Below are 16,372 nucleotides of genomic sequence, written 5' to 3' on the forward strand. Positions count from 1 at the left end.
GGGGGGGGGAATGCCGCCAGAAAGGTTAATCCAGAGTGCCGTCTTAGTCTCGTCATTGGCGATACTCAGACACACCTGCAGTACGGATACCTTAGGTAACCATACCTGAGGTGTTGATGGATGGCCCGCATATGATGAGCAGGGAAGTACGGAGGAGTCGTGCAGGTATTGTGACCCACAGCCAGGTTGGGTTAGGTGATTGGTGATCTGCCCTGTACAAGCTCAGGCACCTTACCCATGCAAGGATGAGTGAACGGAATCCTCATTCTCGCTCGAAGATAGAATATAAGAGACTGTTCGATTTGCCTTAACTTTCAAGTATTTTCTAATGTGTATAACTCCACTAGAAATCAAGCAAGAATTGCCTACTTCATTCTCGGGGGAAAAAACCAACTGTCGGCTCTACTTTACATCCTCTCACAACCACTCACACGCGATGGGTGCGACTCCGGTTCCCTCACATCCAACCTTCCTGAAATGCCAAGAACCAAACTGCCATTCAAAGCATTTCACGACAAGCTCTAACCTCAAGAGACACATGAGGTCTAAGCATGGTCCTAAAGTCCGGATGGCCTGCGGAGAAGAGCGCCAAAACCATTCATCCAACAAGAAACGCCATCAGAGCAGCTGCAGCAAGTGCAAAACCATCGCCGCACAGCAAGCGAATGTCGCCGCTGCCTCTGAGAGTCACGATGCCAACCATGGGGACCCCACGAGCTTCGACTCAGGGACCGCAATATTCGAGGCTCAGCCTGACGGCCATGCTGCTGAAATTAATCAAGACTTCTTCGATGTGTTCTGCTGGACTTATGGGGGCCTTGGCCCCATCTATAACGCCGAGCGGTGGAACAATGAACCATTTCACTGAAGGATTGCGTACGTGATTCCGACATGGAGACATGGTAGTTGCTAAGAATTGTTATAGATGACTATAATACACCACTGTATTGCGGAATACCGGGAGCATTAGAAGGCTGGAAGGCGGTATGTGGTGAATTTGCATTCTGGATTGCGGCAATGCCTATTGCTGCCATGATGAGCCCAAATTCACATTTTCAGCACTCACTCGCAGTTCTTCAGAACTTGAAGCCTTGATCTTAGTGAACTAAATTCCTGTGCAATGCTTCCAGGCCACCAATTTAGTGCCAACTCAGTCAAACAGGTGAACAAAGTGGGATACTTACTTAGTGCCTGCCTTTAGCTTCACCCGACAGGCCGGGAGTCGTGTGGGTCACTTGGGGCCGACTCCATCAGGTGGATCCAGCTGGGACAATTCCGAGCAGGATGACTGTTGAGGGAGCCGATGTCCAAGGCGGGAGATTCGGGAACACTGAAACGCTGGAATCATTTGACCCTAAGATACAGCTGTTTGTACGTCAAATTTACTAACAAGACTCCTCGACCTTCGCAGAGGTGCCTGCTCAAGGCTGCCTGCGCGAAGACATCCCGTACGACAGGCAAGCAGAAAAATCAACTGAGCAAGCATAGACGTCCTCTGTTTTTTGTCACCTTCCCGGGAGCTCCATTTGCTATAACACTTTATAATACTTGCGGTCGTTTATTTCTCTAAAAATTATCTTTCCTTCGCGAGCTGCGGTGACTAGAGGCCGCAGCGCGTGGTCGTGCTCCACCCCGACTTACACCGTTGCCTCGCTTGCCTTCCTCTCACCATCACATCAAGACAAGCACCTTCCAACTCACCTCACTCAAACAGCCGTCACCATAAAATCATTCCAAACACGACCAAAATATTGTTCCACTTCTTCCATCGGGCTAAAGATAAAGCAAACCGTAAGTAGGGTTTTGTGATTCGCTTCACAACATATTCTTTTTCTTTCTTCACTGTCTAACCAACTGACAGATACATCATGCCTTCCCAAAAGGCACAAACCGACCTTCCCGCCTTCGAGCCCAGAAAGCGCCATCGTGGCCGTTACTTATTCCCGGACGACTCAGATGGCGATGGCTCCGACGTCACTCACAAAAAAGCCCGCCGCGATGAGGCTGGCGACGAGGAGCATCAGACCGGCACCGAAAAACTGCCAGCAGCGTTGGAAGGCGGGAATATACAGGAAGAGCAGCAGCAAGAAGCGGCAGTCGACCTTGTTGACGATGCTGATAAGAGAGTCTCCATGGTCCAGAGGCTTTGCACGGGCATTGATAGACAGCTACACGCTCTCAATGAAAACCTGAGCAACCCAGAGTCGACGCTCATGACCGCGTTGTCGAACGCGGCAACGACGGCTGCGAGGCAATCTTTGGTGGATTCATCGGTGAAGAAACTCGAACAGGAAATTTCCCAGTGCAAGCAGCTTCTGGTGAGGAAGAAACATAATTTCGACGAGCTCTATAGGAGCAGCCAACAACAGCAACGAGAGCAAGCGGATGCCCTTCGTCGTGAGCAGATCCAGGTTACTGGGCTCTCTAAGCAACTTCAAGACGAGCGGATTAAGCTTGCGAAGGTCTCTGCTAGTTTACAGGCTGAGCAGAACAAGTGCGCTGAGGTTCAAACACAGCTTGAAAAAGCGAGGCACGAAGTCTATAAGCGGGACGATGCTTCTACTATCTCTTCTCGACTCCAGCTTCTAAGGGCCGATAGTAGACAACTCTCTAAACAAATTGAACATGGGAAGAACGAGCTCGCCGAGGTCTCTTGCAGCCTTCAGGCTGAGCGGGTTATGTGCAGTGAGCTCTCTGACGCACTTCGAGAAGAGCAGGAGAAGTGTTCCAATCTTTCAAGGGATCTCGCAGCGGAGCGGAGAGAAAATGCCGAAGACGCGCAGTGGCATATCAATACCCTCAGGGACAACTTGAGCAAGATCAACTTCAAGCGAAGCCATCCCAAGGAAAGCGATTCGTACTCCAAGTTAGACATTCTCAGCACTGTCTCCAAGCCTCTACTGACGCAAACGGGCACCAACTTGCTCGATTCCTTCTTGCGTTACAGTCGACTAGGCGTCATCTGCTGCTTCACTCATGCGATCTATAGGGTTGACGAAGATGACGATGGAGAGTCGCCCCCTTTCAGATATGGGCAGTGCCCTCTTCATCTCGCGGATGAGAGGATTAATGACTGCATGCCTGTTTTGCGTCAGGAAGATCCTGTCGAGGGCAAGAGCTTCATCTTTGTCAGACTTGACGTCGCAATCGAAATGACGGGGGGTAGGATGGTCTCTGTCTCGCCATAGTCGGGGACCGACTGCGGGGGTCGTGTAATTGTATGAATACATCATCGTTGCAGTTCTAAATGTTTTGTTACCTTTGATCCTAGTGACGTGACCCGTTGATGTGTCGGTGAGGTTGTGCTGGTGGCCAGCTCTAGCGTAATCAAGCAGCTCGCTGCTCATAGTGGCGTTAACACACATTTTACTGCAATCTGAGAGAATATTTACAAATACTCAATGATGTCTCAAATGCCTTGGACGTACTTTAAGCGTCGCCGAGCCGGAGTTGAAGAGGCCTCACCTGGGTGATTCCCCATTTATGTAGATAGGGAGCGCCCGTTTCATCTTGCATCATTCACACGGATAAGTACAGGCCCTCCGAACAGTACCGCGGTGCATTCCAAGTAGTTCGTATTCTTCATCAAAAACACCTCTCATCGGGCCCTGGCAGACCACACATCGTTCCCGTGGGTCGATGCTACTCTAATCTAAGATACTGTTCAGATATCTCTGTTGAGGTAGCAGATGCTCTTGAATTTCGAGATTCTGCCGGCTGTATGTCGGTAATGCCGCTGTGTTCACGGTGTTATTATGGAAGGTTGAAACTGAAGTCCTATCATCACAGGTGGAATGCGAAAGCTCGAACTGGAGACACTCGTTCAGGTAACACCGTAGTCCAGACTTCAAGTCCATCAAAAGTCCATCAATCGATTGTACAAGTCTTACTGGACTGACAAAACCTTGATCTATGTCTTTGTGACTTGACCAGTAAACACCAACAGAATGGCGGAATTGGCCATGCCTTCTCCCGCGACGAGCCCCTAATTAGACCCCAGCTCGATTCAGGCTGTTGAATTGCCCGCTTTTCCTGTACCTCTTGCTGGCAACTGAGTTGTGAGTTTTCTGAAGAAACCCCACAGCACTCTCAACACCCTAATCGGTATCACTCGAGCTTGGCTCGTCCTTGGTGTCAGGCTCATCCTTGATACCAGATTCATTCTCTGCAGCCGAACAGTTGCAAGAGACTGCAGCCATACCCATGACAGGAACCTGAGAAGGCTGCTCTATCGACGTGCGGGCGCTTTTCGCTGGGTGCTCGCTTTCCTCTGTACTTAGAGACCGGTCTCTCTTCGTGTCGTCACCAAGACAACCATCCAGGTATGCCTGTGCTGCGGCAAGTCCTCTCTCGCACGCAGGTCTAGTAGCCTTGCGGTCTTCACGGAGTTCCCGCAAGCTGGCTCTCTCTTCCAGACTCAATGGAAACCAGTTGGCTTTGGTCTCGTAGTAGTAAGGAGCATACGTGTAACCAGGCTCGCCAATCTCCCAGTCTGACTCACTGTAGGCCTCCTCATCCGATGGGAAATTATCTGAACCGATTTCGTGGAAAGATCTGATACGATCCATTTCATCCTTGCCTTCGGCCCGTTGCCTGACAGCCATAGCTAACACGTGCCGATATGGTCCCTTCAGTGGATAATGCCGACCATACGGCAGGACCATCTCGAAAGTCAGAAAGTCCATCAGGTTGAATTTGTCGTTCGCAGACGGCGTGAATCTGACTCTGATGACTGGTGGGGCGTAGGTAAAGATGAAGCTTATGGTGCCGTCGTCGGTAGGTCCACAAGGCCTTCTGATTGCGGCCGGGACGTCGAATCCGGTCATCCCCTGCGCTTCGTTGTCGATGACGATGACGTGCTCTTTGGAGTTCAACTTCACCTCTTGCCATGGGTCCTCCTTCTTCCCTTTCGTCATCTTGACAAAGAGGTTGATTTGCCCACGAGCCCATATGGTTTCGGCGAGCTTGTCGCACTGCTCCAGGTAGACGAATGAGAGGTCGCGTTCGGCAGTCTCTCTGGATACGATCTTGTGTTTGATGAGATTGTTCCTCAGGTCCTCGAAGTCGCTGGGGTAACAAAGGGGCGCAGTCTCCCGTGACAGCTGCAGTAGCGGGTTGCCTTCTTCCTCTTTCCGTCGGAGCGGGTCGTTGCAGGCCACCTCATCCTTTAACAGCCAAGAGTTGAAGTGTCTGATGATTACCATGAGGCAAGAGACACCCGAGAACCCCGCTGGCGTGTTAATGGGCTAAATGTGAAAGAGGGGTCCGCGCTAATCGTTGGTGCTGGTGCCGTGTTTCTTGCGAACATCGCTATTCTCCCTTTCGACTATCAATGTAAACGGTGCCTTATACTCGGAGGTCATTTTGTGCGAGTTTGGTTGTGTCTTATGAGGTTGTTGTGTGTGTCCGTGTCTGAGAAAGCAGCAGTTGAGAGAGGTTGCACGTGTGTGAGTTTTGACAATAAAAGTGAGAAGTTGTGAGATGAGCAGCTCTGGCGGCAGTGAGGGTGGGCCCGGCGAGAGAATTTGGTCTGAAATTGTGCAAGTCGACAGATAGGCAGGCGCAAACGACCTTGACATACGCTGACAATGGAAACTACCAGCAGGTAGTGGACTGTGGCATTCACCGATGTTTCAAGATCTAGACTAGACTTCTTAAAATAAGAAAAAAATTAATGAAAGCAAAAACTTTTGTGCGAGCTGCGATGACCAGAGGTCACGGCGCGTCGTCGCGGACTCGTCTCCCACACCGACTTACACCGGCGCCTCACTTATTTTCCCCCTCCTTCCCCTTCGTCGTACTTTCTTTCCATCACCCACCACTTTCCCAGGCTATTTCCCGTCCGGGTGCTCAAAACAACGCTTTAAAGGATCTCCGTAAGCATACACCCGAGAGAAAGATGAGTGAGGTACTCAAGGACCTGCGGGATTGCATTTTCTCGGCAACGATCTGCCGTCCTATAAGCCAGCACTTGAGCTGTATTGTAAGGTAGCGTGTTATGTTTTGTCATTCGCATATTTCAAGTGTTCAATCTACAGCTGAGTGATCTGCAATCCTGCCGGGCTCAAGCATACCACGAGATGGATTCTAATGATGCACCGAAACCTGGAGAGCGAGCGAACGACGACGATGACGACGACGACGATAACGATCGAAACAACATCAGCAGCGACGGGCTATTGGGCAGACTGTTCTGGATGCACCTTCCTAGTGGATCCGTCGATGGAATTGGCAGCTGTAGACTTTCTTTCAATATTTTACGTCAATCGGACTTTCTTGCGAATCTTGATCTTGTCTATCAGGTCGTGTAGATGCGGAAGGCCCATGCCATCCCGAATTACCTCCCGCTGAAGAGGGCCAAGGACGGGGAAGACCCCGTGCCCAAAAGCTGGCAGGTGGTTATCGCTTCGAAGAGAATCTAACTCACTGCTTCATCACGCTGCTCGGCAGGATGCAATCAAGGAAGAAAGAGCAGGTTTCTTCGTGCAGCTCCTTCCAATGCACGCTGATGGATCTTTCCTTGAATGCGCACTACCGCCCTGGCCTACTTTTCTCTCCACTTCACCGTGGACGACATAGAACAATTCAACTTCAGCTCTCTCCGTGGCTCGTCTTTCACACTTTATCACAGCATCTCTTGCATCCCTGCTATCGTCAAAGTCTACGCATACTCTATACAGCAGTCTTCCATCTCTCTGTAATCAGTTCTTTTTCGTTGAAGCAAACAAACTGCGCTCAAGATTTCCTCCACCAGCAATACACACCCCAGCCGTTCCTATAGCGGCAGTAACAACACAGTAGATGAGAACAATACTGGCTCTGCTCCTATCTCTGAGCTTGGCTCTGCTCCTATGCCCGAGCCTGGGTCTGTTATCAGCAGAAGCAATGCCTTCATTCCAAAAGCCCCTGCTGGAAAACATAGCTCTGGTGCTCACCCGGAGCTCACCACCGCTACCGCTGTGGAGGCGTTGGGACTGGGTGATCCAAAGGACACCGATGAGTCTCAAGTGCAAGACGACACAGAAGTGCAAGATGAACCTGTGCATAAGGTATCTCATTGAAATTGATCAAGACAGATGCAACAAACCTCGAGATTCAGCGTTTGGCCTCCTTCTGCTTTCCTTCTTGCGGCTGGTCTATATCGTTGACTGGCGCGCTACTCTCAGACTTCTGGGGTCTAGAAGACCATTGGAGATTTACTCTTCAGCTGTAGTCACAGCGTTTTGATCTCATTGGAGAATTCGCGGGGAAACGCTGTATTCGTGGCTGCCATGATGGAAGCCACCATTTTCGCCACCAATATGGTAGAAAAATACTTAGCTACATCTCCGTCAAACAACACAGCTCCTCCTACGGTATCCCTTCCTGGGCTGTAAGGCCGAATCATTTTCTGCAGTAGCTCGGAGACAGCCAATACGGGAGACGCTTTTCTGTGAGTAGCAGCGGCCACTCTGATTCATTCCATGAAACACTCTGACAAGTCTACAACTGCAGATTCCGAAGCCTGCCGCTTTGATTATACTATGGCACTGGATTCTACCACCGAGCGGCTGCTTTGCGGCCTGCTGTGTTCGAAATCCATGCATTGATTCCGGCATGGGTCATCGACCTGCGTGTCGTGCTAAGCATGTACGAGTCCTGCGCAAATGCAATGGTGCTATTCCGGAAAACCTGGCTCAATTGGATTTGGATAAGGTCATCAGGGAGGGGATCATGTTAATATTCATCAGCGTACATCATTGAGAAGCGTTGCTCTACCATGCGTGTCTATGAAATGGATTCGACCAGTTCAAATCTTCGTGTGAAGAATTCAGGTCCAATCATTCGCTTCCCTGCGGATGAAGCGAGGGTGACCAGAAGCACGCGACAAGGTCACCTATCGGCCGCTGCTTGTTTGTCATGAAGGTGGAGTAGCGCATGTCGCAGCTCGGCTCCTTGACAAACATGCAGCTTTCATTGACTCTTTCGTTGGCTTACCACCGTGCTCACATGCATTCAAGTGTCGGAAGAATGAATAGGCCAGAGATTAAATCTAGCCATAGCCGCCTCCCTGCCGCCAAAAGACTCTCCAGTCTCCTCTGTTCCGGCTACCTCCTGAAGAGTGGGATGGCTCATCAGACGAGCCAGCCCGAAGACGATGCGACTCTTCAATACTTTGTCTGTTCTCGGAGCGATGATCGTCGTTGTCAAATGCACGAGTTCTCAGCCCTACAATGCTGGCTTATCACCGACTCCGCCTCCAAGACTTGAAGCCAGAGACAGCCTTACCAGTAAACCGATTAATATTTGCGGCTACTACACTCTCGAGAATGACAAATGTGCCAACTCTCTCGCTCGTAATAACGTAAACTATGGGCTGACTAGTTCACAGTAATTAGAACACACCAATGTCCGCCGAATGAGGCTTGCAAGATATCTGACGGGTTCATCGGCTGCAACAATATCGCGTATTCGGTGTGCGCGAACGCACGGGAGATCCAGGGTTGTCAATCTGGGAAGACAGTCGGCGCCGGCACACTTTGTTGGTAAGTTTGAGAAATTTGGCTCCTCAGCACATTCATAAACTAACGGTGATAGTCGCGAAATTTCCGGCTGGGTGCCGGCATGCCAGACATATGTTCGAGACGATGCCGAACTAGGAATCAAGAAAATGTACGGATGCCGCGATGTTGCTCTCGCCTGGGATAAGACGGTCACCTTGCACTGGGCAACGAGTTTACTGGTTCAGATAGACTCCATCACTCTACCTGGGCCATTTACGACAACCACCGGAAGCATCTTGGCTGCTGGATCTTCTATCGAGGCCCGGACATCTGAAGCTCCGGCGATATCTTCCCCTACAACAGAACCTGCGCCTATTTTGCTCTCTTCTTCGGAATCTTCTGACACAAGCAACAGAAACTCGTCGTCTTCACAAGCTGGGGTCATTGTGGGAGGTGTCATAGGTGGTATTGCCATTATAGGCGCCATTTCGTGCTTCGTCCTTTGGCTTTTTGTCCGGCGACGTCGAAGTCTAGAAGGAAAGGCAGAGACAGTGGGCAGACGGCTTGAGACATCGATGGCTGAGCTTCAGGGGGACGAGCCTAATGCTTCTGAGAATAGAGAGCAGGGTGAGTATCGGCCTACGGCGTTAGTACCTCCGGCACCGCCAGAGTCGCCGGTCATCAGAGTGTCGGCGCCCAGGATTTCGACCGCTTCGGTATGTAAGGCGCCTTCAGGCAATCAGCTTGGTAGCCCAACTACGCCGGCAGAGCTGGATTCATAGGTTCGCATGTTGGTAGCACAGGCTGGCGTTTGGTACGAGAGTATTGGTAGAGATAATGTTAATTGGCTCAATAATTCGATCCCACTTCATGACTAGGCTGTTGGTTGCCAAACAAACGTGGCAACAGATTTGGGTTCTCGCTTGAAGACAAAGAATCCGCCCTTGTTAGCATCGCGAACGTGGCAAACAATACCACCGGGCCATGGTTCATCCATGCAAGGGCCAAGAAGATCTCTGGGCACGATCACTGATGGCCATTTGAAAACAGGGCGTCTCGAATGCCATCATCAAAGAAACGAACTCGACGGACACAAGGTTTGGTCATTCGAGAATTGTCAGGCGGAGTAGAATGTCTCGACAAACACTCACAAGAGGATGTTAAATCGAAGCCCTCCTCGGCGGGAGGACAAACACTCGCCCTTGGACCGTCTCTTTCATTAACTCCGCCACTGAGCCGAGACGTGCCAAAGGGTGACGATGAGAGTCTCTCCGCTTATAACTTCTGAAAGTCTCTTTTCTCGAGGCATACCATTGCTTTATCCGGTGATGAGCCAACCTGCCTTGATTTCCACCCTTCCTCGTTCTAATTGAGCAGACCAACCAACAAGATGGGAAGTCCAGAGAATATGGTTGGACATCAGCGGCCGGCCACCCTTCCTAAGACTACTTGTGGTATTCATCATTCGAACAGCACGGTCTACCATGACGGCGGAAGTAGCAAGCAAGACGTCTTCGAGAACAGAAAAAACAGACACGATGGTCCGAATAACAGCAAAGACCGCCAAAGTCGGAATGAACGAACTGGAAATTTGAGCCACCAACGCGAGCACAAGCTAATTAGGAACATCCGTCCAATTGAGAAGGGTAACGGGTTTCAGGATGACGGCAAGTGGAAAGGCTCCCTTGGCAGCGTTCACAGTCGTGGCGGCCATCTCGATCGGCCGAAAAGAACTCAAGCACGAAGATCCAGATATCTTGCTACCGGCATACCACCAGCGCCGACACCAACACCTGACCTAGAGTTGAGGGCCATGTCGATTCGCCATCACGAAACTCTCGGGTCAGACACCTGCGGGTTCTTCACTGTGAGCCATGATCATGGTACGGCTCAGCTTTCCATGTTTGAGATGAGAAAACTAACAGGTTGCTCCATGAAGGTTTGATGACTCGCGTATGCGATGATATTGCATCCGACTGTTCGGCCTGGGGTTCATGGCTGGGGTGTGGGTATAGACCATACACAACTTGCCTAGGGGGCGCTGCCCTTGAATGCGCGGCCGGCAAGACTATCGGAAGTCAGACTTTGTGTTGGTACGCCGCGCTGCTTTTCCCTTTGCTCACTTGATACTGACATTCATATGAAGCACCTCAGCTTCTGGATGGCTTCCAGAATGCCAGACCTTTCTCAGGGATGATGGTGGTTTGGGCACCAAAACGCTCTTAGGTTGCCGAAACGACGACGTTGTATGGGACGCGACCGTTTGGCTGCACACAGCAGCAATGGAGGCCTTGGGGAGCACTGAAGTACCAGCAACGACTTCATTGGCGTCTTCAGTCGTTCCATCTTCTACTTCTCTGATCTTGAGCAGTCCAACTGCACCGTTGTCGCCCATCAGTGAGGCGAGCAGTGGCAGCTCTCCGACCCCGGTAGGCCCTATTGTCGGCGGCGTTCTCGGCGGCCTCGCCATTCTTGCTATTGCCGGCTGCATCGTAGTCTGGCTTATTGTGCAGAAGAAACGCGGAACATCACGGCCATTCAGGAGGTCGACAGTCGTCCAGGAGCTCCAGGGAAATCACAGCCCTCATCATGGACCACAGACTGAGGGCTGGTACGGACAATCCAAGAGCAACCCCGCCTCGCCCACTTCTCCAGTCAACACCCCGATAGCCAAAGAAGTGTATGAGGCTCCTGTGGTGGAGAAGCCGGTGCAGCTCCCCGCGACGGTCAATTCGGTAGGCAGCCCGAGTAAGCCGGCAGAACTCGGATAATGGTTTTTGGCATGGCTCAGAAGGGTCAAGTTTCGTCTGGCAGTGATGAAAGGTTGGAGGTGTTTTTCAATTGTATATGGCCTTCCAGCTGTTCATAGTAAATACCGAGTAGCTTAATGCGAAGTATTAAATACGGTCACTGAAATTGCGAATAGCTTCAAGCCAGGCCAAGACACTCAGTTAGCCTTGGGACGCCACAAACTGCCGGAAATGGGTTGAATCAAAACAGATCTTCATGTAAATTATGGTATTTGGGCCCGCATTGAATTGGCTTCATTGCCTGAGACATATAAACACGCTGTGTGGCACATATCCTTGCGACTTTTAGAAAGCTGCTGTCTTAGCCTCTCCCTCGCGAACTAGCCAAGACCTTTTCTCCCTTGGATGCGAGACGACTTCAGAGAAGATGGAGGACTTTCTTTCAACTTGAACTATGATTATATGATTGTAGTTCGAAATCATTCCCTACAAGAATTGACCAATTTATCAAGTCCGTTTATCTCAGCTGCCTCACAAGATTTGCTCATGTCTTGAGGGCTGGCTCGGCATCTTTATCAAGTATCAGCCTGCGTCGTCTTTGACTCTCACTAATGCCTTTTTAGTGGCATGAGCGTCCAAAATATCTAGGCCTGATCAGATGGCATGGAACCTACTCTACCCGAGGTATGCTGCCTCATTCCTCATCATCGGCCACCCAAATGTCAGAGGCAGATATTTGGGACGGGACGTTGAGAGTCACATGAGATGCCAGTGCCTTCTCTTTTGCTCTCTCCAACTCGTTCATCTGTAATTGACCAACATATGTATGCATTGTCTCCCAGAGCGGTGGCCATTTTATCAACGTTGCTGTGATCCATACCCGTTAGTCCGACGCAGTCCCTCAACCGTGAACGAATGATGCGTCTGTATCTACTTCTTGTACTTCCAACCGGTGCTGTCTGTCTCTTACAGCCAGGAAGACTGACGGACGTTGCAAACCCGTTACCGGCCCGCCGCACACCCATCGGCGATGGCTTCGGGTTTGTCAAGAGGGCGTCGTCGCCCGCTCCGACTGCACCGCCGATAATACGATTCAGAAATGCGCATGTCGACCGGCGAGCATCTGAGAATACCTGCGGATTCCTAGTGAACTCGGCAGAAAGTTAGTGGTGCTTTTCCAAGATTCTTCGTCACAGGTGCCCTTCTGACGCAGTAGTAGCCGAGCCTCAAGCACTATTCTGCCCAAGTACGACCTGTATGACCTCAGGATCATACATTGGATGTTCCCCTCAACCGTATACTGCTTGCTATGATGGAAGTGCAGGGATATGTCGAACCGGCACACTAGGCCCTGGGACTCGATGCTGGTATGCTTTCCTTGGCGATGCTTTTTCATATAGGACGAAAGAACAGCCAGACGAAACACCACGCTTGGCTTCGATGTGACTAATAGTCGAATCCGCAGTACCGCGAGCACCAGCGGATGGCAACCCCAGTGCGTTAATTGGCGGATGGAGAATCCTGATGGCGAGATGACCTATATCGGATGCTACAATACCATGCTGTCGGGCTTGAATACGAACAGCATATTCCTTGTCACAGACACAAGCCTCCTGCCGTGGCTGTTACCCCCGCCTTCTACCACTGAAACATCCCCCTCGACCGATAGTACAAGTTCACCCACCGATTCGGCCGAGTCCTCGCCGCAAACTACCTCCACGGGTCTTCCAGATTCAACCGTATCTTTTTCATTAGCTGCACCATCAGAGACTGGTGGTCCACCTCCCGTGGGGCCACCGGTCGGTGCCATTATTGGCGGTATTGTCGGTGGCATTGCTGTTATTGCGCTCATCGTGTTCGCTGTAGTTTGGTTCACGATGTATCGAAAGAGGAGGCCCTTACGCAACAATGGAATGCAACCGCCGACGGCACCGCATAAACAGCCGGGGATTGTTGTTCAAGTTCATCCTGTTCCGCCTCCGTCTCATCATAAGCAGCCGCGATATCAAGCTCAAGCTCAACAGCAACGACATGATCCTGACCACAAGTCCAAGGTCTACTTCCAACAACATCCGCTTGCCTTCTCCTCAAAGCCACCATCATAGTAAGCCAGCTTTCGCATTTTGGTGGGAAACTTTTGATCGTGGAAATACTCGGTCAAATATTCCGAACTTGCAAGTATAGGGACTGACTTAAATACTTTTGAAGATCCAAAGTCACGAAATCGATTCATTCTTTCAGGTCCTCTCCTCGAACCATCAAATTCTTTTACAAGCACAAGGTGTCTCTGAGATGGCAGCGGCACACAACATGGAAAGTTGATTGAGAGTCGGACACTAGCTTAGACCAGGGGCGGGTAGGTTGCGACGGCGGCCATGTCCCGGTCGTCAGCCGCGATCCTTCACTCGCTGGCCTCGGAAGTCCCCGCTACCGAAGGCAACAACTTGGCGGTAAAATCCTCGCCACGTTTGAGCCTCTTTGGCCAATCTGCCATCGGTCCGTTTTGGCCTGTTAAGTCCTTGTTCCTTGTATGTGAGTGGCTGTTGAGGCTTAGATCAGGTCAGACCCCTCCTGCAATAAGAAACAACATGTCCAATGAATGTGCATCAGTGACCACACTAAGTAGTTTGTATCTCGGCTACTTTGATCCTCAAGATACAGTTAGATGGAAAGATTTTGGTTGGCTAGCATTTTTTCAAAGATTGAGTCCGCACTGATCTCAGTTCCTCGCGACGAATGTCTAAAGACATTCGTCGTTAACGCGGCTTCGGTAGCGAGTAGTCTAGGCAAATTAACATCTTCGGGATATCCACGAACTGTCTTGATCATCTTTGTTCAGGGAGTCTCTATCGAGACTTAAGCATAACCCCCATGAAGCTAGCGCTGCCACTGGCGTCTGAAGCCTGGATCTCACGTTCACCCTAAATATATCATGCTCACCAGCCAAGCCACCTCTCCAATTTTCTCGGCAAACTACGGACGCCGTTGCATGAGACCAGGCTGCAGTTAATCATAGGGTATTGTCGATCTAATGCTACGGCACACCTTTTGGCGGGCCATTGGCCGATCAATAGTACGCTTGTGCTGATGGTTACACTGACCTACGATTCCTTCGGCTTACTGCGCCACCAGCATGAGACGCAGCAGAACGTGAGACTTGGAGAGATAAAACACTCGTTGCCCCTTTTACCCAAAATTTTGAAAGGTTTAGCCAATCTTCCCACAGAGACAGTCATCCACGATTTCAATCTAGGCCATCGATGCTAATCTGCGACTTCAAGATGCGAACTGCGACAGTGCTGGCGGCCGCCGGCCAGATTTTAGTAGCCATGGCAGCAGGACCTTTGGCTGGAAATGACCGATTTGCGCGGCAGACAGTCGCAGCGGGGGACAACGGGTACGGTTATGATGTGGGACAGTCGCCGGTGCCGACACCCGATCCCGCCCGGGCACTGTGGGGCCGGATGCCGGACCTGGCCGGCCGCGCCGAGTCGCTTGGGGCTAATACCTGCGGGATTGTCACCAACGGGCCAAGGAGTGAGTCGACTCTTTCATAGAACATGTTCCCCAATGCTAACCGTCGGAGGTACCTTTCCAATCACTTGCGCCAGTCGTCCCTGTCAAACGAATGGCAACTTTATGGGATGTGATAAGCAACCCTTTACCAAATGCTTCCTCAGCTCGGCGTCGCAATGCAAACAGTCTTCACTAGCACCAGGCGTCTTATGCTGGTGAGTTATTTGTTGTCTTTGAACCAACTGCCTACTGACACGATACAGCACGCAAACCACGAACGGCTGGACACCCCGATGCGCAACCTTCTTGAAAGACGACGGCAGATTGGACTTTAGAACGCGATTGGCGTGTGCGCACTCCAGCTTGAGCGGGACCCTGACGATGACGATGATTGCAGCCACCGACGAGGCGGCCTTTTTCAGCAGCGGCGGTACAGTGACGGCAACGGATCCCATGCCGACGGTCTCGTCCCCGAGCGAGACATCTTCGCCGTCAAGTGGTGGCTCGTCTTCGAATACGGGCGCAATTGTGGGTGGAGTTGTCGGAGGTGTCGCTGTGGTGGCCATCGCAGCCTGCGTCATCGTTTGGCTGGTCGTGCGAAAGAGGCGAGACGCCAGGAGCAAGACTCCGCCACCTCCGGGGCAAGAGCCTTATTTGAGCCCTGGTCAGAGCCATGCTCCGTCTTCGAGCCCGCAGTACCACTACGCGGGGACAGAAGAGCAGTACAAGTACCAGGCGGTGCCTCCCGTTTATCCGCCTGCCCCGGTGATCCATGAGGCACCCGGGGACACGCAACCTAATAATAGCATCCCTCGAGCGGAACTGGAAGACAGACAGGTTGGGAGATGATAGGCGAGATACTCTGGGCATATATGGCGTTTGACGGACTTGGGAAACGACTAAGGACATAGGCACCTTGGCGTCACCGGCTGGCAGCATTTCTTCAGCGGCTATACCATTGTTTCGCGCAACTTGCATAGACTTGAGAGACACCTAAGAAACACGCGTAATCAATAAGTGTCAAAAGGCTTATGTTCAACTGTCATTTTTGTGGGATTAAACAAGTTTATCATGGCGGTTCATCTTGTCCATGTTGAGTTATTCTAAAATCACGAGTCCAGGCATCTTGATGCGCTTTTTAGGGTGTCATGGCTTCGAAACGTTTTCAAAAGGAATAAGAAATTTTAAACGAACGTTAGGTGAGGCACAGGAGGCACAGAACCTAAAAAGGGTATCAGTCCTCGTGGTTATGGTTGGCTCTGTTGGTAGATCACAGTTCCCTCGTGTTTGCACCCTCCAGTTCCAAACAGTGCTGTTGCCTGTTGCGACTTGACCGCAATTTCAATATGCTCTTCGGAGATTAAGCATATTGCTTTGCGGATTGCTTTAAGGAGGAGTGGTGACAGACTCATGGTTTCGTCGCTTCCCATCGCAGATATTCTTTCAACAACAGACTTGACCAAAGTTAACCAAGGTACAGAATGCGTCAACATTCCACCATTGAGCCCCCGGCTAAGATAAGCAAAGACAACTTTTTGGCATTTCTGTCACATTTAATACTACGGCCGCAAGCCTTAAGCCGAAGGCTGTACTGCAGCCAACTCATCGCACCCCGGCAGTATC

General features: G+C 51.0%; 4 protein-coding genes across 4 annotated transcripts; 3 read left to right on the plus strand and 1 right to left on the minus strand.

The window, feature by feature from the left end:
- Positions 1–1,868: 1,868 nt before the first annotated feature.
- On the plus strand, positions 1,869–3,188 carry GCG54_00006063 (uncharacterized protein; the record flags this gene model as incomplete). Its single annotated transcript, XM_045406077.1, has 1 exon — positions 1,869–3,188. The coding sequence occupies one exon, from the start codon at positions 1,869–1,871 to the stop codon at positions 3,186–3,188; it is 1,320 nt and encodes a 439-aa protein (XP_045265460.1).
- A 909-nt stretch (positions 3,189–4,097) lies between these two features.
- On the minus strand, positions 4,098–5,363 carry GCG54_00006064 (uncharacterized protein; the record flags this gene model as incomplete). Its single annotated transcript, XM_045406078.1, has 2 exons — positions 4,098–5,246; positions 5,307–5,363. 2 exons carry the CDS (start codon positions 5,361–5,363, stop codon positions 4,098–4,100), a joined length of 1,206 nt encoding a protein of 401 aa, XP_045265461.1.
- A 5,402-nt stretch (positions 5,364–10,765) lies between these two features.
- GCG54_00006065 (uncharacterized protein) lies at positions 10,766–11,254 on the plus strand (the record flags this gene model as incomplete). The annotated part of the gene is made up of 1 exon (XM_045406079.1): positions 10,766–11,254. The coding sequence occupies one exon, from the start codon at positions 10,766–10,768 to the stop codon at positions 11,252–11,254; it is 489 nt and encodes a 162-aa protein (XP_045265462.1).
- Positions 11,255–14,514: 3,260 nt separating this feature from the next.
- On the plus strand, positions 14,515–15,598 carry GCG54_00006066 (uncharacterized protein; the record flags this gene model as incomplete). The annotated part of the gene is made up of 3 exons (XM_045406080.1): positions 14,515–14,770; positions 14,820–14,964; positions 15,013–15,598. The coding sequence occupies 3 exons, from the start codon at positions 14,515–14,517 to the stop codon at positions 15,596–15,598; spliced, it is 987 nt and encodes a 328-aa protein (XP_045265463.1).
- Between the last annotated feature and the right edge of the window lie 774 nt (positions 15,599–16,372).

The sequence above is a fragment of the Colletotrichum gloeosporioides genome (genome assembly GCF_011800055.1).
Source record: "Colletotrichum gloeosporioides strain Lc1 chromosome Unknown consensus_36, whole genome shotgun sequence".
In the NCBI taxonomy this organism is placed as follows: Eukaryota; Fungi; Ascomycota; class Sordariomycetes; order Glomerellales; family Glomerellaceae; genus Colletotrichum; species Colletotrichum gloeosporioides.